General features: G+C 54.3%; 2 protein-coding genes across 5 annotated transcripts in view; both read right to left on the bottom strand.

Moving 5' to 3' along the window:
- LOC103568009 (endoplasmic reticulum mannosyl-oligosaccharide 1,2-alpha-mannosidase) overlaps positions 1 to 12,900 on the bottom strand; it is a 32,884-nt gene extending 19,984 nt beyond the window's left edge. The window contains exons 1-3 of one of the 2 annotated variants that reach the window (XM_070596015.1): positions 12,196 to 12,900; positions 3,346 to 3,454; positions 1,559 to 1,674 (exon numbers count right to left, since the gene is read on the bottom strand). In XM_070596015.1, coding sequence (XP_070452116.1) covers positions 1,559 to 1,674; positions 3,346 to 3,454; positions 12,196 to 12,717 — 747 coding nt within the window. In that variant the 5' untranslated portion in view covers positions 12,718 to 12,900. The remainder of the gene's footprint in view (positions 1 to 1,558; positions 1,675 to 3,345; positions 3,455 to 12,195) is intronic. The other variant, XM_070596014.1, reaches the window with a different exon arrangement.
- A 644-nt stretch (positions 12,901 to 13,544) lies between these two features.
- On the bottom strand, positions 13,545 to 20,629 carry UAP1L1 (UDP-N-acetylglucosamine pyrophosphorylase 1 like 1). Of its 3 annotated transcripts, XM_070596017.1 has the most exons (9): positions 20,269 to 20,629; positions 19,373 to 19,577; positions 18,958 to 19,133; positions 18,475 to 18,647; positions 18,010 to 18,203; positions 17,396 to 17,536; positions 16,686 to 16,871; positions 15,980 to 16,046; positions 13,545 to 15,496 (listed from the first exon to the last, which is right to left on the bottom strand). In XM_070596017.1, exons 1-9 carry the CDS (start codon positions 20,555 to 20,557, stop codon positions 15,413 to 15,415), a joined length of 1,515 nt encoding a protein of 504 aa, XP_070452118.1. In that variant the 5' UTR covers positions 20,558 to 20,629; the 3' UTR covers positions 13,545 to 15,412. The 3 variants fall into 3 exon arrangements, with proteins under 3 accessions (XP_070452118.1, XP_070452119.1, XP_070452120.1); XM_070596018.1 differs by lacking the exon at positions 15,980 to 16,046 and having other exon boundaries at positions 20,269 to 20,611; XM_070596019.1 differs by lacking the exon at positions 13,545 to 15,496 and having other exon boundaries at positions 15,980 to 16,537; positions 20,269 to 20,612.
- Between the last annotated feature and the right edge of the window lie 467 nt (positions 20,630 to 21,096).

The raw sequence follows: 21,096 nt of genomic DNA, 5'->3' as shown, positions 1-21,096 counted from the left end.
CTCAGACATCCCACCTCAGAGCCTTCCCGTGTCTGTGCCCCTGAAGCCTCTAGTGCTGCTCACGCCCCCACGAGGACCCACAGGGCCCTCTGCACTGAGCCCAGCCCCCTCCCCTGTCTGTGCCCCTGAAGCCTCTAGTGCTGCTCACGCCCCACGAGGACCCACGGGGCCCTCAGCACTGAGCCCAGCCCCATCCCGTGTCTGTGCCCCTGAAGCCTCTAGTGCTGCTCATGCCCCACGAGGACCCGCAGGGCCCTCTGCACTGAGCCCAGCCCCATCCCGTGTCTGTGCCCCTGAAGCCTCTAGTGCTGCTCATGCCCCACGAGGACCCGCAGGGCCCTCTGCACTGAGCCCAGCCCCGTCCCGTGTCTGTGCCCCTGAAGCCTCTAGTGCTGCTCACGCCCCACGAGGACCCACAGGGCCCTCTGCACTGAGCCCAGCCCCCTCCCCTGTCTGTGCCCCTGAAGCCTCTAGTGCTGCTCATGCCCCGTGAGGACCCGCAGGGCCCTCTGCACTGAGCCCAGCCCCCTCCCGTGTCTGAGCCCCTGAAGCCTCTAGTGCTCCTCACGCCCCGCGAGGACCCATGGGGCCCTCTGCACTGAGCCCAGCCCCCTCCCCTGTCTGTGCCCCTGAAGCCTCTAGTGCTGCTCACGCCCCGCGAGGACCCACAGGGCCCTCTGCACTGAGCCCAGCCCCCTCCCCTGTCTGTGCCCCTGAAGCCTCTAGTGCTGCTCATGCCCCACAAGGACCCACAGGGCCCTCTGCACTGAGCCCAGCCCCCTCCCCTGTCTGTGCCCCTGAAGCCTCTAGTGCTGCTCACGCCCCACGAGGACCCACGGGGCCCTCTGCACTGAGCCCAGCCCCATCCCGTGTCTGTGCCCCTGAAGCCTCTAGTGCTGCTCATGCCCCACAAGGACCCACAGGGCCCTCTGCACTGAGCCCAGCCCCCTCCCCTGTCTGTGCCCCTGAAGCCTCTAGTGCTGCTCATGCCCCACAAGGACCCACAGGGCCCTCTGCACTGAGCCCAGCCCCTGGCTCCGCCCAGGCCCTCCTGCCCAGGCCAGTTTCATTGCCCTCCAGCCACGCTCTCCCGACTCTACGCAGCGCCAGCGGCTCCTCAGCCTTTGGACTGCGATTCAGTGTCCCCTGGTCGGAGAGCGCTCCCTCACCGGCACCCGCTCCAGCCCTGTCTCCCGGGTGGCTGCTCTCTTCCCTGTGGGAGGCGCACCCCGGGCCACCTGCCTGCTTCTGTTTGTTGCTGTGTCTCGCCTTCCCTCCCGCCAGCCTGCATCTCTGAGGGAAGGGACAGGTCTGTTTGTTCATCACCTGACACAGCATCCGGCACACAGCAGGTGCTCCAAGAAGAACAAAGGAGAGAACAGCCCTCCTGCCTTCCCCAAGCCTCGTCCAGCCCCCCAGGATAACGAGTGTGAAGTGAAAACATCAAACAAACGCTAAGACAAAGAATTCATCCCAATCTGGTGGAAACATCACGTGTTTTCAAGTGCTTCTGGAACTGACCCCGGTTGCAACTCCACGTTCGCTTTATCGAAAGTACCTGAGGTAAGACCCCCGGGACGTGTTCTGCCTTAGCATCTGCCTTCTGAGGAGCTGGCAAGACGGGTGGCTTTGCTGGTCTCATCTTGTGCTCTTCTGCGGACCTGCCAGCTGGGGCTAAACAAGAGAATGTCATGCATCTCACATAGGCCACAGGCCTAGAGGAGACTCAAAGTGGGCGGAGAACACGCGCAGACGGGTGTTATTCCCTACGGGGGAGAGCAGGCGCCCTCAGCACGCTCACTTAACTGTGCAAGAATGGCCAAAGACAAAGGAAACCAGGAACAAAACGAAAAGACAACCCACCAACTGGGAGCACGTATTTGCAAATCATGTATCCGAAAAGGGGTTAATTTCCAAAATATATAAAGAACTCACACAACTCAACAACAAAAAGACAAACAACCCGATGGAAAAACGGACACAGGATATGAACGGACATTTTTCCAAGAAGACAGACAGATGGCCAACAGGCACATGAAAAGATGTTCAATGTCACTAATCATTAGGGAAATGCAAATCAAAACGAGAGTGAGATATCACCTCACACCTGTCAGAACGGCTATAATTAACAAGACAAAAAATAACAAATGTCGCAGAGGACATGGAGAAAAGGGAACCCTCATACACTGCTGGTGGAAATGCAAATTGGTGCAGCCACAATGGAAAACAGTGAGAAGATTCCTCAAAAACACAAAAATAGAAATACCGTACGATCCAGCTGACCCACAACTGTGTTTCTATCCGAAGAACATGAAACCAACAATACGACGAGACTATGCACCCCTTTGTTCACTGCAGCATGAGTCACAATAGCCAAGACATGGAAGCAACCCAAGTGCACTTCTACAGGAAACTGGATGAAGATGCGATGTCTACATATAGAGGATGGAAGACTAATCAGCCGCAACAAAAACCAAAATCGCCCCATTTGCAACAATATGGATGGACCTTGAGGGTATTATGGTAAGCGATATAAGCCAGATAGAGAAAGACAAACACCGTATGATTTCACTCACAAGTGAGCATAAACTAACACACGGACAAAGCACACAGTGGTGACCAGAGGGGAAGGGGGAGGGGCAAAGGGGCACATTTATATGGTGACGTAAAAATTAGACTATTGGTGGTGAGCACAATGCAGGCTATACAGAAACTGATATATAATAACGTACACCTGAAATTACACAGCGTTACAAACCAATAGGACCTCAGTTAAAAAAAAAAAAAAAGGAATGGCCAAAGAACCAAAGCTTTTAAAAACACTTGGCAGTTTTGTCCTTATCCCCAAGCCATAACCCAAAATACCTGGCCTTAATCTTCCACTCCAGGAGGCACAATTGGTGGCAAACAGGCCGTTTACTTGAGCGACCTGGGGCAGCTCTTAAGCTTTCCTCCTAAAAGAAGCAATCTTAGAGAAATTCAGGATTCTCTACATCCGCAGCAGAACTCGGCCCGGTCCTTTCCAAACCCGCGTTAACATGTGTTATGAAATTCGCCCAATGCATTTAGGCTGAGCATTCAACGTCAGGACTGAATTTCTCTGCGAGACGCAGAGGAGGGAGGTACCAGGACTGACGCCAGACACTCAGGAGCAGTCACACGTCAGTGAACATCCCCGTCCTAGCAAGGCGGGTGAAACACTGAGCTTCCTTCTATCTGAGTTTCTGCCGAGTCGCTGACATTCGTGCCTCCTGGAGCGGGTGAAGGCAGACTGCAAGACCGCTTCTGCCTGTCCACCCTCCACGACCCACACCTGTCATTTTAAGGCACACGAGTAGCTGATACCTGTCCACTGGTCAGCCACGCTGATGTAGGACAGGAGCCCACAGAGCAGCAGAAACGCGAGGAGGAAGAGGATCACATTCCGCTGTAATCTCGACAGCTGCTTCCATTTCTAAGGGAAGGACAGAGAAGGACACTTTTTACCGAAAATAATGCAACTGGAACTTTCTCCAAAGGCCAGAAACTCAGCGAGGATGACGAGTAATTCAGAAGGTCAGGGGCGAGTTCTCTTGTTTCTGAACCTTGTTCCCTCTCAGCAGGGACCACGGGCTGGGACGACACACGTAAGATGAAATAACAGACGTGGAAGCCACCTCTGTCGTGTTGCGCGGGCGGCGGAGGACGAGTCCCACACCTCGCGTTCTGGCTTACACCCGGCCGGGTCTTGCACCTGCCCAGATGCGGTGTGTGGACGCCCTGCGGCCCAAGACCACCAGGGACCGCACGCGGTTAAACAGGTGGTGCTTGTTCCTCTTCGTGCTGAGGGAGACCCTACAGCGGGGACCTTAGGTGTCTCAGTAAGAGGGTGTTAGGAAGCTCCAGGAGCTGACGTTTATTTCCCGGTCCCCCTTTATGCCAAGGACTAATGACGTCAGGCCACAGGACATTAACTAATGATATAGAGATTTCCCACTTCTGGGGTTTTGTTGATTAAACTCAAAAGAGTGTGCACTTAAGGTGTGTGCTGTTGAGTCAGGGAGCATCTTTCTTCTCTTTTTGGATGAGTGGTTGAACCATTTGACATGACAATGGCTTTCAGTAGTATTTAGGACTGGGCATGGGGCCGGCCCTGTGGCGCAGAGGTTAAGTTCGCACGTTCCGCTTCTCGGGCGCCCGGGTTTCGCCGGTTCGGATCCCGGGTGCGGACATGGCACCGCTTGGCATGCCATGCTGTGGTAGGCATCCGACATATAATGGAGAAGAAGATGGGCACGGATGTTAGCTCAGGGCCAGGCTTCCTCAGCAAAAAGAGGAGGACTGGCAGCAGATGTTAGCTCAGGGCTAATCTTCCTCAAAAAAAAAAAAGAGACTGGGCAGGATCATTGGCTAATTGTAACACAGGCAATTGGCAGAAATAAAATGATGGTTATTCCTTGTAATAGGCTTTGAAGCCAAGAATGTAGATTTGAGACCAGGCAATGAAAACAGCTGGGTCTGTTTTAGGTAGCTTCCTCCTCCCTCTATCCCTCCCTTTTTTTTTTTATCCTAGTCACAGATGATTATTTTCTCTGTAGTATTTTTTCTCTGTATTCTCTGTAGTAGTATTTTCTCTGTGGTATTAACAAGAAATATTATAGGAAACATTTTCCCTCGGTTAGCTAAGAGGAAATCAAGGACTATGGAATAATCCATGACAACTCCGGTTAGTGTTAGAAAACTCTAGGTTTTCTTTAGCTTTTAAAGCTGTGAAACAGAAGAAAGGAAACCTCATTTAAAATGGGGTCAGGAGGCCAAAACCCTCACCCACTGCTACTCCACATCAATTACAGACCCCAACAGGAAGGCATCAGTTATGGACTCCAACAGGAAGAAGCGTCAATTACTACCCCAGCAGGAGGAAGGAAGATTTCCTCCTTGACCAGCAACTCAGCCAATGAGAAACAATCACCACCCTGAACTCTCACTCTCCTCCAATGGACTTTCATTCAAAATGACCCCTTCCAGCCTCCTCCTTTTTCTCTCCAAAGTAATGTTCCTCTCCTTTGTTTCTGGACTTGCCAGTGGTTTTTGCTATAGCTTACTTGTCTCGAATTGCAGTTTCTCTGTATTCCTGAATAAACCCATTTTGCTGGTAAAATAACTGGCTATTTTATTTGTTTAGGTCAACATTACATGATGATCAGAAGTGGGACCCAGAGAAGACCCCCAACAACTCTGAGGCTGGTGAGAAACGGGTGCTGGTACCCACAGAGCCCACTGGGCGCACTGCTTTCTGGCCGACCCTGGAGTTGGAGGGTAAGTCTCTCCTGGATCCCAAATCTGCTCCCTTTGGGTTTTGAGCTCTCCGGGTTTATTCAGATCTGTTGCATACAGGCTTCATCCTTTCTGTTTAAAGCCTTTGTCCTTTCTGTGAGTACCCATTTGTATAGTTAGGCCTATTGGAAGTGTGTAGCATTTGGCTTAATTGCTTTGGAATTGGGAATTTTTCTTTTGCTCTAGAGAAAAGGCTCTAAGAAATGGGATCCCAGGCATCTGAATGCTTTGAGGCTCCCCCTTCAGGGACCCTGGCCAGTTTTATATCTAAAAACTGCACTTCATCCTCATGTGCATTTCTACCTAATGGACTGACATAATCAAGAGTAGTTTAGATGCAGAACTTTATAAAAGAAAAAATGAATCCAAAAAGCACCCTAAAAATGATCCTTATATCATGCAAATTAAAAAAACCTTTAGTTAAAAAAAAAACTTTGGCCATTGGAGCAGGTAACCTTAACTTAGTCCTTCTGCCAGAAAATTTTTATGAGTTTTGTACCTGAGATATGGCTAAAAATTTAAACTAAGACACTAAGATCTCTGTGTTTATCTGTATGTTATGTATGTCCAAGTATGTATGTTATAGATCTGTGATCTTGGTCTACCTACAGATAGTGTTGCCAAAATTAATTTGGAAAAGAGCTCTATTTAATTGGCTTAAGGAAAATCAAATGCTTATATAAAAGAATTCTCAGGAATATAATAAAAATTAATGCAAATGCTTTTCAAGTTCCCGTGATGTGGGAAAATATTTGGGATTAAAGCTAGTTTGTTTGTTCATTTAATTAAAACAGGCATGTCTTTAGTTGTCTGCATTAAATATAACATTATGATTCTCTGTTGCAAAATTTGTCAGCAAAAAAACATTCACTTGAGATGATGGCTGATTTTGTCTAATATCTCGTGAAAGTTTTGTCAATAATCTGAATATAATTGTTGGGGGAAAATTATTTAGATAGATGAAAATGAGATAAGAACTTTTAGGCGCAATAATTATGTTTTATGTTTGCTTAAAATAGCACCCCAAATCTTTTTGGGTAATTTAAAACTTTAGTGTTTTGGTAAGTTAAATGATGGGATTTCATTGAATATCTGAATCATTCTCCAAACGAGATAAAATACTGAAACATTAATTACTGAACATAGGTTTGTCCTCTTTTGGCTTCCTAGTGTAGATAAACCAAATACAAATTTGGTTCTGTTAGTAACCATGTCTTGTGTCACATTGAAAGATTATACTCTCTAAAAGGGCATGTGTTTCTAGAAATTATGAAATACATTTATAAATTTACCAGTCCACAATTGCTTACTTCTTAGTTTTCACTAGGAATCAAGGATTCTAAGGGTTAAGAATTCTAATTAACATATGTGATTAGAGCTACTAAGAATAAGGGAAACATCCCCATATGCAAAGAAAGTGGGGTGTGTGTTTTTGGTTAGAAAAAGGTATGAGCTATGGAGATATATTTTTGTTGAAGAAAAAGGAAGTAATTTTGTCCTAAAGTAAAATGGTGGCCAGAATAAGAAAAGATAGGACAAAATTTTAATGTAAAAAGAAAATTATAGGTTTGTGAAACAGGAATCTTTGGAAAGAAATTTTATATGCTATCAAGCTGGATAAGATTAAATAAAATAACTATAAAGGTTTTAAAATAAGTTTTAAAATCAATAGTGTGCTATGTAAAACTATAACTCAATGTTCTTTCATCTGCTGAAAGAACAAAGTTTACTTGGGCTACTGGTCTGCTCCTGCTAAGAGATTGTGAAAGGTTTCTCCCTACCTTTTGGTTTTTATCAAAATTATCTCTTGTGCTTTATGATAAAAGCTGAGTCTTTTCTATTAAAAAGAGCTAAGGTTTTTGCAGCTATGTAACCTTCTATATTTGTCTTTGAAGTCTTCGGTCACTTTGGTTAAATGGATAATTAAATATTGTTTCATAATTTTCTGTGACCCTATTTTGTCAAATGTCCAAAAACTTTTGATATTTTTGACAAACTTCCTCCCTGAAAAAATCAAATTCTAAATAAAATCTTTCTAATCTGAAAGTAACTTTGGGAATTTCCAGAAGGCCCCTGAGACTTAAAGGATTTGTTCTCTCTTCTTATAAAAAAAGAGTTGTTAAACTAATTTGGCTTATTTGATACATCAAATTACATGGGAAGCATTGTCATGTAAATGATGATAAACTTTAGGTTATATTCTATAGGTGAAGGTTATTAAAATAAATGTTCCAGGGGCCGGCCCCGTGGCCGAGTGGTTAAGTTGGCGTGCTCAGCTTCAGCAGCCTGGGGTTTTGCCTGTTCGGATCCCGGGCGCGGACATGGCACCGCTTGTCAGGCCATGCTGAGGCGGCGTCCCACATGGCACAACCAGAAGAACCTACAGCTAGAATATACAACAATGTGCTGGGATATTTGAGGAGAATAAGAAGAAAATAAATAAATAAATGTTCTAGAGATTGTAGGAAAATTCCTAAAATTCTGTTATGTCCTGGTATAATGTTATCAGTCATACTTTTAAGATGTCACAGAAATGACCAGATTTACCTGTCAATTATGCTATAACGAACCTTCATCAGATCTTTAACCATTAATACTTTTAAGTCTTTTGTCATTTACTGACAGTTATTGCTTTACTCTGGTGCTTTTGCAAATATGTCTCCTCTTCAGAGAAATTCACGGAAAAGATCCTGACCAATACTCTAGAGTGCACGTGTTTGATAACTTGAAGACCATCACACTGCACTGGATTTAAAGGACACCTTTTCTCCTCTCCCTTGAGAAAATGTATCTTTGCAACAAGGGTTAAAACATTTATCCTTGTCTCCCTACCTGATCCCTCCAGAATTAAAAATGGGTGTAACTGTGGAAAGATAAATTATGTTTGTACCTTTGTAGATATTAAATTCTAGTCCCATTAATTGCCTTTAACATTTGCTATATAGCTATAAGCTGAACTGGATCCTAAATCCTTCTAGTTTCCTTAAATGTCTATGACTCTCCAAACTGACACAATTTTAGTGCCTTTAAAATCTCCTTGGAAGGGACTATACCAGGTCCTCCTCACTACCCAGATGGCAGCCTAGCTTCAGGGACTTGAATCTTGGGTACACATCTCACAGCTAAAGAAGGCTCCACCTGACACGCAGTCCTGCACAAACACTGGAGATCTCCAAATCAAACTGACTAGGAAGAGAAGCAGCCGACATCTGAGGCACAGCTTTCCCACGACGACCAGACCAGGCCTTATATGCTTTTCTCATTGTTGCTTCTTTTCTCTCTCTCTTTCATAGAAACACGATGCCCTTGTCCATATTGCCTAAACCCTAGCAAAAGAGAGAAACCTCTTCTTTTGATTATGGCCTTTTGGAAACACATGGCCCTGTGACAAATTAATCTTTTCCCTTGCTTTTTCTGAAGGGTTAGAAAGTTCAGAATTCACAGAAGCATTTCTTTCACCTGGACTATTAACTGACTGAGTTCTTATCCACATTCAGAAATGTGCAGCCTTACAGGCTGTATTACTGACAACACGTTCACTTCCAAACAGTTCTTCTGAGATAACAGTGCCGTTTTAATACGTATTTGAAGTTTTGCGATTTTCGTGAAGAGTTGGTCAGCTGTTGCTTCATGTTTATCCCGGCACTGTCTTCCCACTGCATTCGGTCAGTTCTTTCAGTCGGGGTGTGCTCTTGCCGTGTTCACTGTTCTATTTTCTCTTCATGACAAAATGGAAGCCTCCCATTGATCCACTTTACTAAACCTTCATGGCTGCCTTGAGCAGCAACTTCCAGGAGGTATACGTGACTGTCTTTGCCTCTGTAGGGAGAGCCTTTTCCCCCCTGGACTGGAGTAAATGCCAATGAGAACATGATTAGAAACCCCTCCCTAACATTAGGAGAGCTAGCCAATTCCACAGCAAAAACCTGTAACAGCCAACAAAAATCACTCAACTCGGGGCTGGCCCCGTGGCTGAGTGGTTAAGTTTGCAACGCCCGCTCTGCTTCGGTGGCCCAGGGTTTCACCGGTTCGAATCCTGGGCACGGACATGGCACCACTCATCGGGCCACACTGAGGTGGCATCCTACATGCCACAACTAAAATATGCAACTATGGAAGGTCAGGTGGGGGGGGGATTTGGGGAGAAAAAGCAGAAGAAAAAAAAAAGATTGGCAACAGTTGTTAGCTCAGGTGCCAATCGTTAAAAAAAAAAATCACTTAACTTGTTGGCTAAGGTAGTCTTAGCCTTTGATTACTTACTTGTTGAGCTGGAAGGCATTTCTGCAATAGCAGACACCACCCACGGCACTTGGACAAACTCCTCTGGGGAAAGAGAAACTCAACTGGATAGTATCAGGGAGCAAGCACACTGGCTGCAACAAGTTTTATCTTACTCTTGATGGTCCTTTCATTTGTTTGGTTGGCTACCTTCAGGCTTAGGATCCTAGTTTAGAACCATCACACAATTTGGAATTGTTATGTTACTTTTGATTCTGTTTTGTGTAATTATCTTTAAGTTTTGTACTGGTTGCCTGCCAAACCTTTTGTAAAAACAAAGTACCCAATAAGGTGATGCTGGTTCAGTGCTTTGAAATGATCTCCAACACTTACAGCCTTTCTAAGATACAGACTTTAGATGTGAAGTGCCTGAGAGTTCTCCCTCCCACCCCTCCTTGTTACTCAAAGTGACCTCAGCAGGTGTCCAGTCCGTGCATTTCCCCTCCAAGTGGAACACAGCACTGAATTCTTGATCAGTGATGTGTCTGAAGAAAGATCTTGATAAAAAGGGGAAGATATGAAACAGAATAAAGCCAACTTCATTTAAATTGGGTTCAGGGGTCCCAGCCTGCTGGTGTACTGGTTAAGTTCGCATGCATTGCTTCAGTGGCCCAGAGTTCGCAGGTTTGGATCCCGGTCATGGACCTACACATCGCTCATCAGTCATGCTGTGGCAGCATCCCACACACAAAATAGAGGAAGATTGGCACAGATGTTAGCTCAGGGACAATCTTCTTCAAGCCAAAGAGGAAAACTGGCAACACATGTTAGCTCTGGGCTAATCTTCCCCACCAAAAAATAAAAAATAAAATAAAATAAAATGGGGTCAGGAAGCCAAAAGACGGAGCTTTACACACTACTACTCAGTGTCAATTACAGACCTAACAGGAAGAATCATCAGTTGCCACCACAGCAGGAAGATTTCCTCCTTGACCAGCAACTCAGCTAATGAGAAAGTGTCACCACCCTGAACTCTTGCTCTCCTCCAATGGATTTTTGTTCAAAATGACCCCTTCCAACTTCCTCCTTTTTCCCTATAAAATAACGTTCCTCTCCTTTGTTTGGTGGACTTGCCTATGGCTTTTGCTATAGCTTGCTCGTCCCGAATTGCAATTCCTCTGCTATTCCCGAATAAACCCATTTTGCTGGTAAAATAACTGGCTGTTGGCTGTTATTTTATGGTTAACAAAGCAGTGGTGCCATTGGTTACTTCTGCTAGGGTCAGAGACAAGTTCTGAACCACGTTTTCTAGTTGTTTTATTTCTGCTGGGGGATCTGTAGCTCAGAGGATGGGTGAAGGGGAATTAGTCATCCCTGGTGGCAGTTTTCCTAATAGCTTATACTTGCATTATTTTTCACACTCCTGGCTATTCTTTTTAAGGAATGTGATTTCTTGAAGGGATGGGAATTTTACGTATATGGCATTGTCTACCAATTATTCTGAGTACATAGGATGTTAATGCGCAGTAGGCAGGTATGACCCTGATGCTGATGTAAGGAGCACCCTGTGGAACCTGGACTGCATTATAAGTAAAGTATCACTTATTCTGAGAGGAGCGAGTCAAGTTTGTGCCCCTTGACACATTCAAATTCCTTGAGTGGAACTAAACACTTCCTGCAAAGCAAGCTGAGAACAAACTGACTCCGGGTGCTCGCCCCAAGACACCCCTGACCCACCAGGCCGTGTGACAGGACTGCAGGAAGCTCAGCAGACACGGTTTACAGAAGCAAGGTCAAGGTCCAATTTTTATGACTTAAATTTGGGATCAGTGATGTGAAGGAAACTTAAGTACCAAAACCTGCTTGTGGCAGGGCTGTCAGGGGAAGAGGCAGAAGAGAGTTTTGTTTTTCCTTAATTGCTGGGAAACCAGGGGGGCCAAAAATAACAGTAGGAAGATAATGGAGATTGTATTAATGTTTTTTTTGTCACCTATCAATGGCCAAACAACACCTGACTCCAGGCACAAGATAAGAATAGCAAAGCAGCTCTAAGAGGCACACACCCGAGACACAGGAAGTTCTTAGAAGGTTTTGAAGCGGCTACTGGGGCAAAGTCTGTCCAAAGGAAACGGATCTGAGAAGAAACCTGAATGCCGAGCTCGAGGATGGGCTGACGAACAACGCCGAAGCCATGAGAAAGCACACAAAGCATTAGACAAGCACATGTCAGAGGCCAGAACACGGTTTTACCAAAGCAAAACGCAAGTGTAGCCAGACAACCACAGTCCCGCCCAGGGCTCCTTCCGGGCCGCGCCCACGCAGCGCCCAGCGGGCAGCGACAGACACGCGAGCTCGGCCCAGCGGGCTCGGTCCGAGGCAGTGACCCGCAGCTCCTTCAACGCCCTCCAGCCGCAGACCGGACACTGCGGCCGCCGCACGGGTCCCAGGACTCGGGCTTGGGCGGGCGATCTCGGGGGGACTCGGCCCTGGGCCGGGCACCGGCGGGCAGGGGTGGCCCGGTCAGTCGGCGCGCAGACAAGACTCAGCAGCCACGTCGGGTCTTGCTGGGTGGTGGCTGAGGTCCGGCCGCCGCGGCAGGGCACTCGAGACCCGCGGACACGCCGGGCCGCCCGCGGGGGCCCAGCCCGGCCCGACCCTCACCCTCCAGCACGACCGCGACCGCGGGCTCTGGCTGCCGTCGAGGCCCTGCTGCGGGCTCAGCAGCACCGACACGAAGTCCCGAGGCGGCGCCGGCGGAGTCATGCAGGAGTCCGGCCTGGCGGCTGCGCCGAACCACGAAGCGCGGGGTCGGGGCCCCAACTGGCCGGCCGTCGCGCGCGTCAACAATCGGGCTCCGCTAGCGCAGCGCGCACGCGCAGGAACGGATCCCACGTGCGGCCTACTGCGCCTGCGCCCCTCCGCGCCTGCTTCCCGCGCTCGCAGGGCTTCGCGCCCGCGCCGGCCTCTTACCCCCCTCTCCCCCCCGGCGGTGGCCATGGCAACAAGGCGGGCGCGGCCCCCTGCGGCGCGGGCTTTCCGGCAGTCCCTGTGAGCCGTGCGCCCCCGCTGAGGGATCCCCGCGCCGACTGGGCTCAGCGAGCCGGCAGAGCTCGGCGCGGGCGGCCTGTGGGACTCGCCCTGTCGCCCCTGCGGGGCCCGAGGCGGCGGCTCTCGGGGCCGCATCCCGCCCCCGTGTCTTCGCGGTGCACGAGGCGTCCCTGCGCTCTGCGGTGTTTGCGATCCGCAAGCGCGCGGAGCGCCCCCGGCCCTGCGCTCGAGGTCTGCCCGGCTCCGCCTGCCCGGAGCTTGCCCTGCCGGACCCCAAACTCGGCCCTCCCGGGGGCTCTCCAGGCCAGAATGCCCGCTGCCCTTTGGGGGACACGCTGCCTCCGGCCGTCCCGGCTGCAGCCTTTCTGGGTGTCCGGAGGGCTCCCCCGCGTGTGCGCCCCCTGTTCAGCCCCTCGCTTGTCCGAACCTGCTCCAGGAAGCTCGTCCGCTCTCCTGCCCCCTGCTCTCCTAGGGTCGTCTCTGAGGTCTCTGCTGGTAGTCCCAGCGATGCCCTCAGGCGTCCCTCCCTGCACAGCCTGTCACCAGGGAAATGGTGGCATCTGGAGGATGCGCGTGCAGGAGGGCGAGTCACCAGGCTCTCAAGCTGAGAGTGCCAGAGCCACCCCTGCGGAACCGGGTCAAGGGGCAGGTTGTGGGCCCGCCCCCAGGGTGCCTGACCCACCAGGTTGTCTCAGGGCCCCTGAGACCCTGGTGAAGAGCTGGACGGGAGCACGAGGGGATCCCTGGGCAGCCCAGAGCCAGTTCGGCTCAGTGTGGGCTCTTGTTCCCAAAGGGCCCCCAGTGGGCTCCAGCCCCTGGATGGAGCAGAGCTGTGAACACCTGGTGCTCTTCCCATCACACACGTGCTGGTCAAACCTGCACTCGCCAGGCCGGGGGTCAGTCACCGCACCTCCTGTTTATCGGAAATCACCTGCGCACTGTGGAAAATCAAGAGTCGGACAGTCTTTCAAAACTCAGTTTCATTCGCAGGAGTCCGGGGTCAGAGATAGGGGTGACTTAAAGCAGCACGAGGGAGGTCTCTGTGGTGAGGGGACATCTGCCTCTCGAGTGCAGGGTGGCACAGGAGTCCACACCTGTGATGAGTGCTGCAGAGCAGCAGCAGCCTCCCCTGGCCCGCTGGTGTCCTGTGATCACGTGAGACGCCAACGCTGCAGGAAACTGCAAAGGGTCCCCGGGACCTGTCTGTGCTGTTTGAAACTTTATGTGAAGGTATAATTATTTGAAAATAAAACGTTTAAAGAGCGAGCTGTTACAACCATTTACCCAACTAACTCGACTTGTGTAGAAAAAAGGTGGTGCAGTCAGGGCAGTGAGGAGCCAAGGTGGGCAGAACCTGGACCCAACCTGGACCCAGGCCCCCAGCTTGGCTGACCCTCCTGTGCCCCTGGCCCTCTGCTTGCCTGTGGAGCAGCTGAGAGAAGAATCCTGAGGCATGTGGTTCGAATCTGAGGTTTGCAAAAGGCTGGCAGAGCCTGGGCGTGGCCCTGACCAGGCTGTCACGCCAGGGTCGGGATGCCTGGACGCAGCCTCTGTCTGCTCCAAACCGCTGGAGTCCATCTGCATCTGAACCCACCCCGAGCCAGCATCCTTGCCCTGGGGAAACCAGCGGTTTTCATGCGTGGGCTGCAGTGGGGGGCCAGGGAGGTTCGGGTGACCTGGTGGAGCATCAGGCTGCATTTAATGCTGCTCCTCACATCACAGGGAGAGGTGGGAGCAACTGTGTTGTTTTCCAGAGGGGAGAGCAGGCGCTGGGGCCCAGACCGCAAAGCTAGGGGAAGAGGCCAGAGCCAGCTGGTTTCCTCCAGCCTCGGCCAGGCTGCAGGGGAGTAGCGAGGGCCGTGGCCCCAAATATGGAGGCTGTGTCCCCCCCAGAGAGCAGGGGAGGAGCGTGAGCACCAAGATCTGTTAGAAGCTCCTGGGGGGCCGGGCGAGGGATGGCACTGCCCACCTAGGTGAATTCCAATTAGTCACCCACTGCAGGAGGCCACCCGTATTGGTCCTGCTGATTCTGGAGGAAGCACATAAAATTAAGCATCTTACGCCAGCCACTGACGTGACCGAGGCTGAGGCCTCGGAGAGGGATGGAGAGAACTGAGTCTCAGGTGTGCAAGCCGAGCTTCTCTGAGAGCCAGCTCTCCCGGCGCAGACAGCCCTTATGGAGGAGTCAGACTCCTTCTGCAGTGGCTTCAGCTGGGCAGGGAGGGGGCTGGGCTGTGAGCCCCCGGCCCATCCCGGTCACTGGTTCAGCCTCGAGGGAGGGAGGGGCAGCCCCTGTAAACACGTCACCCTGTGAGGGAAGGACACTGTCCCCTCCTCTCCTCCCCTGACCCGCACGTCTGCAGAGATGCTTCTCCGTGTGGCTGGCACTCCTTCTCACCACCGCGGATCTGCGTGTGGGGCAGAGGAGCCGCCTTCCTGTCATGTCTCATCACATCTCAGCTCGGACAGCAGAGGCAGGGCCCGCTGCTCTCGCTGCTGGATGAGGATGATGCCACACCTCCCTCGGGCCCCACCCCACAGCCTTCTCTCAGCCCCACGGTCCAAGGTCTTGAGTCCCTCTGCCTCCTGCTCAGACTCCACAGCCGGGAGCTAAGCCAAGATCTTGAGTTGGCCTACGGCAGGCCTGGGGTCACTTGTGTCCATGGAAATGGGTGACAGGAGAGGTCCCACCCTCCTGGAGAAAACCAGTGCACTTCCTTCTGTGTTCCACACGCCGGAAACGCACAGCAGCCTGCCTTCCTACCCAGAGCCCCAGGTTGGGTCACGTCTTCAGTGCTGGGGACCCCGGGTGGGCAGGTCTGGCAGTGAGTCAGGGCTGCAGCGCCCTGGCCCGGTTCTCGTCCAGGATGAGCGGGGACTGGAACGCCCGGCCTCGCAGGTACACCTCCAGACCCTGGAAACAGGCAAGCCAGGATGGCCAAGTGTCCACCTCTCAGCCCCCGGGCAGGGTCCCAATTCTCCCTGGAGCCTGGGAGGGGCAGGGCCAGAGAGGCTTCTAGAAACAAAGGTCAGATGCCTCCTCAAGACCAGAGGCCAGCATGAGCTGTCCCGACAAGCTCTGGCCAGAACTTACCAGAGAAGGAAAGGGGCCCACATTTCTCTCAGCAAGGCTCCCACAGAAGCACGACTCCCCGAACCCCGGACTCAGGCCTGGCCCGGCTCGTTCTCCGCACCCCTCCCTGGACCTGTGAGGGCCTCTCAACACCTCACCCCACCCCACAACCCAGAGGATCCTCTGCAACGTAAGAGATTATTTACCCCCCTGGTAAACTGAGGCAGGGCTTGACTTTCCACTCACACACCCACCTCTCCCCAGTCTTCCTCCAGTCCTCAAGCCCCACCCTAGAAAGGCCATACGCAGGCTTGGGGCTCTCACCTCTCCAGAGTAGGACACCAAGGGCGAGATCTCACACACAGCCGCAGGCTCTCCACTGCCGCGCGGGCTGGGGGAGGCCACCTGTCAGCATCTGCTCAGGGGTGCACACCCGGGCCCTCTCCCAGCACCATCCTCCCCTGCCTGGCCCTCCCCGCCTAAAAGGGACCACCACACCCAGCCCCCGAAGCCCCATCTCGGCCATTCCTCTTCCTGTGGGCACCCAGAGCCTGGAGCAAACTGCCCCCACCCGAGTGACAGGCCCTGATCTGGGCTGGAACCCCCACCCTGGGATCCTGCACAGACCTGGGCAGCCAGGTTGAGGTGGCAGCATGAACAACCAGAGAGTTTGAAACCTAATGTCCTTTGCTTTTCTGGGCCTGAACAGTGACCTGCCTTGTTGTTTCCTCAATGTCATGCCTGGGTCCTACTTTTAAAGCTTATGAATGAGCCAGAAAGGGCTGCAACCCCCACCTCCCAGGGCCCTGAGCAGACCTCCAGAGGTTGGGCCAAATGGCTGCAGTGGAGGTCACCATATGGCTGGGCTGGGCACACAGGCACCTGTATTCAATGTGGGGCCAGAACAGAAGCCCTCTGCACCCACCCCCACTCAGACAGCTGCAGAGCCAGCAGCGCCCTGGGGCTGAGGGTGGGGCCCTGACACCCTGACACATTGCCCTTTGGGCAGTGCCCTGGGGCCCACACTCACCTGGGCAGTTCGGTGAGCTGGGCCCCGTGAGCATCCAGGAAGTGGGCCCCGGCCTGCAGGGCCCAGCGGTAGTGCTGAGCGAGTAGGGCCCGCCGGGTGGTGGAGGGGTTGTCCCTGTCGGCCGAGTCAGCATTCTTCAGAGGGGAGAACTCCTCCTCCCGCAGCACTTCAAAGGCCACGAAGTTCCTGGCGGAGAAAAGAGCTGGTGACCTGGTGTCCTGGCCCGGAGGCCCTGACGCTGGGCAGGTGAAGGCCAGGCCGGGATTACGGTGACTAAGTGGTGCCGGGTCTGGGAGCAGCAGCCTAGGCAGGACCCCACAGACACAATGAGCCTTTCTCCTGAGCCCTCCTTTCCATTCCCACCAGCCAAAACGCCAGACCCTGGGACCCCAGAGTGAGAGCATGACACTGTGGGAGCCTGGGCTGGAAACAGCCCCCTAACCCCAGGCGAGGGGCAGGTGGAGGGCTCAGGAGGGGGCACGGTGTCTCCCAAAGTCCACAGCCCCAAGGACTTCCACTGCCTTCCACATTCCCTGTGCTCCCATCCCCGGGGTCTGCTTCCTCTGGCCTTCTCCCTCTGAGACCTGCTCCCCACTGCAAAGGGGCACTCCCACCCCTCCCCAGCCCAGCCCCCAGCCTCCACTTCCCTTTCAGAACCCACCACCAAAACAGAAAGAGGGAAGAAAAAAATAATGACTTCTACCACTAACTTAGCAAACTGGAACACATCAAACACAAACTTCTCCATCTTTATCCCATTCGGTTTTAGCGGCTTTACCGGGTTTCCCTCCTCGTCCACGTATGGGACCTTCTTCACAGCCACGTGTGGCTTCAGCAAGGGCTCAAACTCCCTGAGAGAATGGGAAGACAGGAGGAAGAAAGACGAAGTTTAGACAGGACGCTGTGGGAGCCCCATCCGCACGTCTTGGCTTGGCCCACCAGGAGGGCAGGCCGGCAGGCGGTCGCCACAGGGCTAGGAGCAGTGGAGCTGAGCCCAGTCTCTGGGAGGGCACAGGCACCCCCTCGCACTCGGGAGGCTGAGAGCCATGCCTGAGAGCCAGGCACCTTCAGCCACATTCCTGCCCAGGCAAAATGGCAGTGGGCCACGCCGCAGGAGGAACAGGCCACCCTGGCCACAGAGCCTCACACCAGCTCTTGAGGCTCTCTGGTGCCTCCAGTGTGTTCGAATGCAAGAACCTTTCTCCACCCCAACCCACAGGAGGCTCCTGACCACAGCCTGGCCAGGATCATGTCAGCCTCCAGTCACTGGCCTGGCTCGCCCCGACGGCACTGGTCAGCATTCGAGGTCACCAGCTGCACACACCTCGTGACCATCTGAAGGAAGCCTCGGGTGAAGAAGTGGTTGCAGATGTTGCCTGCATTATAGAGCAGGCCCCCATCCGGTGCGCGAAGCTGCGCAATCTCGGGGCTGATCTCGCTGTACTCGACCACCTGGGGGACACCGTCCACCAGGCACACCACGCCCACGGGCTCCTCAGGGTATGCCTTTTCCACCACCTGCAGCCCCACAGGAAGGGCCAGGAAGGCTAGGAGAGGGTGGGCAAGGCGGACCAGGGGCGGGGCTGGGAGGAGGGGGTGCGGCAAGGCAGGACAGGGGCGGGGCCGTGGGAGGGGCGGGACAAGGAGGGAGGCTGGGAGGAGGGGGCGGGGCAAGGCAGGGAGGGGCTGGGGAGGGGCAGGCAACGCAGACTGGGGCGGGGCTTGTGGCAGGGGCGGAGCAGGGCAAGAAGGGAAGGTGTGAGGAGGGGGCGGGGCAAGGAGGACTCACCTTTGCGCCGCAGTCCGCGCCCCGCAATACGCAGAAGCCGATGAAGACGGGGTCAGCGAGCCGCACCAGGATGTTGTCCACGCAGTACACATGCACAAACTCAACTCCTCGGCGCTCCATGTCCTCCAGGATCCGGTGGTCCGCCAGCGCGCGGTAGAGTCCCCCGTTGCCGTCTGCAGAGGGAGAAAGGCTCTTGAGAGGGCTCCAGCCCGGCCTCAGCTGGCTAGTCCAGGGCATGGTGGAGGCAGGGGGGGCCCTCGGGACTGGACCTTGTGCCTGAGGCAGCTCTCTGTCACTTTCCAAGTAGCCCTGTGGTTGTTCCACGTGACAGATGGGAATCAAGGCTCAGAGGGGGGAGGCCACCGCCCAGACCCACACAGCCTGTGGGCAGCACATTCTGGCCTCTGTCCCAGTCCTCCTGACCCCTGGCTAGCTGCACATTCTAAGCCAGGCTGTCCCTCCTTGTTTCAGAGTGGGGTGTACCTGGGGCCATGGCAACCTTGTCTTTCCGCTCCAGGATGGCCCTGCCATCGAAGGTCACAGCAGGCAGCATGCGCTGCTCAAACATGATCACATTGTTGGGGTCCAGATGGAAGAAGTCATTCTCCTTGAAGAACTCCGCGGTGGGCCCCAGTGTGAACTCACTCGTCATGATGTACCTGCAAGGGGAGGCAAGGCTGAGCCGGCCTTTTGGAGGGCCTGGCAACTCTGGCACACAGGCCTCTGAGAGGGGCTGCCATCAGGGTCCAGTCTGGGACCAGGGTCAGGCCTCAGCCTGGGTGGGTGCTGGGCTTTGTTCAGGGCTGTGCTGGGGTTGGGGTTCAAGTCTTGGGTGGCACAGGGCTGGGGCTACATGGGGGGACCACTTGGGGGCCAACGTAATGCAGAGAGGGCACACCAGGGCACAGTGCAGCGGGTCCCGTGGCGCTCGCCAGCCAGTTGCTCCACCCGCCGAATCCGCTCTGCCTGCAGCTGATACAGGGTCTTCTGGCTGGGCAGCCCCACCTGATACATGCCCTTGGGGTAGGTCACACCCAGGCGAGTGCCCTGCCCACCAGCCAGCAGCAGCACAGCCACCTTGTTCAGGGCGATCTGGTGGAAACCTGGGGGTACGGGGTGCCATGAGGGGGTGCCTGGGACCCGTCACACCACCTCCCCTTCACTTTAGAGCAAGCTAAACTTGCGCCTGGGACTATGACACTTCTGACAGCTGCAGGACAGACATTTCCAGATAACACTCTGATCTGATCTGGGCCAGGGCCCCACCCAAACCTAACCTTCTCCCGACCCTTCAGGGGTTCTGATGACATCCTCCTGGATTAATTTCCAACCTGGGTCCTTCAGAGGAAACACCAGGTCGGCCTGGTCAGAGGTGTGCAGCTGGGACCCTGGGCAGGCTCTCCTCCAGGAGCACCTCCCTCACCTCCAGGCCAAGAGGCCAGGAGTGCACTCGCGCCGGCGCTGTTGTGAAAAGTGTGTGAAAAGCAAGTGTGCAAGGGGTCCCCTGCTGTCAATACGCTTGTGGGCTGGGCAGCTGGCCATCCAGGTGTGCGCAAGCACAAAGTACCCTACCAAGCGAATGCGGCCGGGGGGCGGCTGCCAGCTTGGAAGCGTTTAGGGGCTCCACACCCCAGTCGCGGGCTGGTACGTGTGAGAGGGGAGGACACTTCACAAAAAAATTAAGGCAAACTGAACTTTTCCAAGCACGACCTCTCCTCTGAACTCTCTCTATGGTCAAGGCCCCCTTCCGGCCGGCCAGAGGCGCCCCGCGGCCCGAACCCCTGCCCCACCTACCTTCCTCCTCCCAGAGCCGCCGCGTCTCGGGGTCGCTCCGGCTCGCGCTGCCCACGCGCTCGGGGGGCAGGGGCCGCAGGCGCGTGGCCAGGCCGGGCGGCGGGCCCGGGGGGCGTGCGCAGGCCGCGGCCGCGCTCCGGCAGTGCTCGCGCAGCGCTTCGGGCTCCAGCGGCTCCAGCTCGGCCAGCAGCGCGGCGCGCGGCCCCGGCGCCAGCTCGGCGCAGAAGCGCAGGAGGTGCTCCTGGCCGGCGCGCTGCAGCCGGGCGCGCACGTCCCGCTCCGAGGCCATGTCGCCGCCGCCGGCCGCGTTGGCAACTCGTGACCCGCGCGCTCCGACTAGCGTCACGGGACACGGAGGGCGGTGCCGGCCCCAGCGGGGCGGACCCAGGCCCCCCGCTTCGACCCCGCCCCCGCCCCCGCCCGGACCCTTGCCGGCCGGGCCTCGGTCCCCTCTGGCCGCGCCCCCGCCCCGGCCCCGCCTGGGCCCCGCCCGCGCCTGCTCGGAGGCAGCTGGCGAACTGCTGGGGTCTGGCCCACCGCCGCGGGCGGAGGAGCGGGACCCGGCGCTAGGGACACCGAGGCGTAGGGGCCCGGCGTGCACCGAGTCGGGGAGCACCCCCCACAGGTTCTGCTGCGCCCATGGCTCCGGGCGCGTGAGGGCTGACTTCACTCCTAATCCACCCGCCTCTCTGCCCACAGCCCTGGGGGCGGGGCACCGCAGGAGGAGGCTGGGGTCTGTCTCTGCCCGCGGCCATGTTTGTTTGCATTTACCAGACGCCTGGCGGCAGGGACAACAGTCCAGGGGCTCAGTGAAGAGGCCACAGTCAG

The sequence above is a fragment of the Equus przewalskii genome, chromosome 26 (genome assembly GCF_037783145.1).
Source record: "Equus przewalskii isolate Varuska chromosome 26, EquPr2, whole genome shotgun sequence".
NCBI classification, from domain to species: domain Eukaryota; kingdom Metazoa; phylum Chordata; class Mammalia; order Perissodactyla; family Equidae; genus Equus; species Equus przewalskii.
The sequence above is the reverse complement of the archived record's forward strand: the minus strand, read 5'-3'. Positions and strand labels throughout refer to the sequence as shown.

Bases quoted from the DNA above. Each gene is read 5' to 3' on its own strand.
- UAP1L1 (XM_070596017.1), bottom strand. From the start codon at position 20,557: ATGGCCTCGGAGCGGGACGTGCGCGCCCGGCTGCAGCGCGCCGGCCAG. The intron at 19,134-19,372 runs GTGTGCCCTCTC...CTCCCCTTGCAG, and splicing joins ACCCGCTGCACTGTGCCCTG to GTACATCATGACGAGTGAGT. The intron at 18,204-18,474 runs GTGAGTCCTCCT...GTGGGGCTGCAG, and splicing joins GCGCGGACTGCGGCGCAAAG to GTGGTGGAAAAGGCATACCC.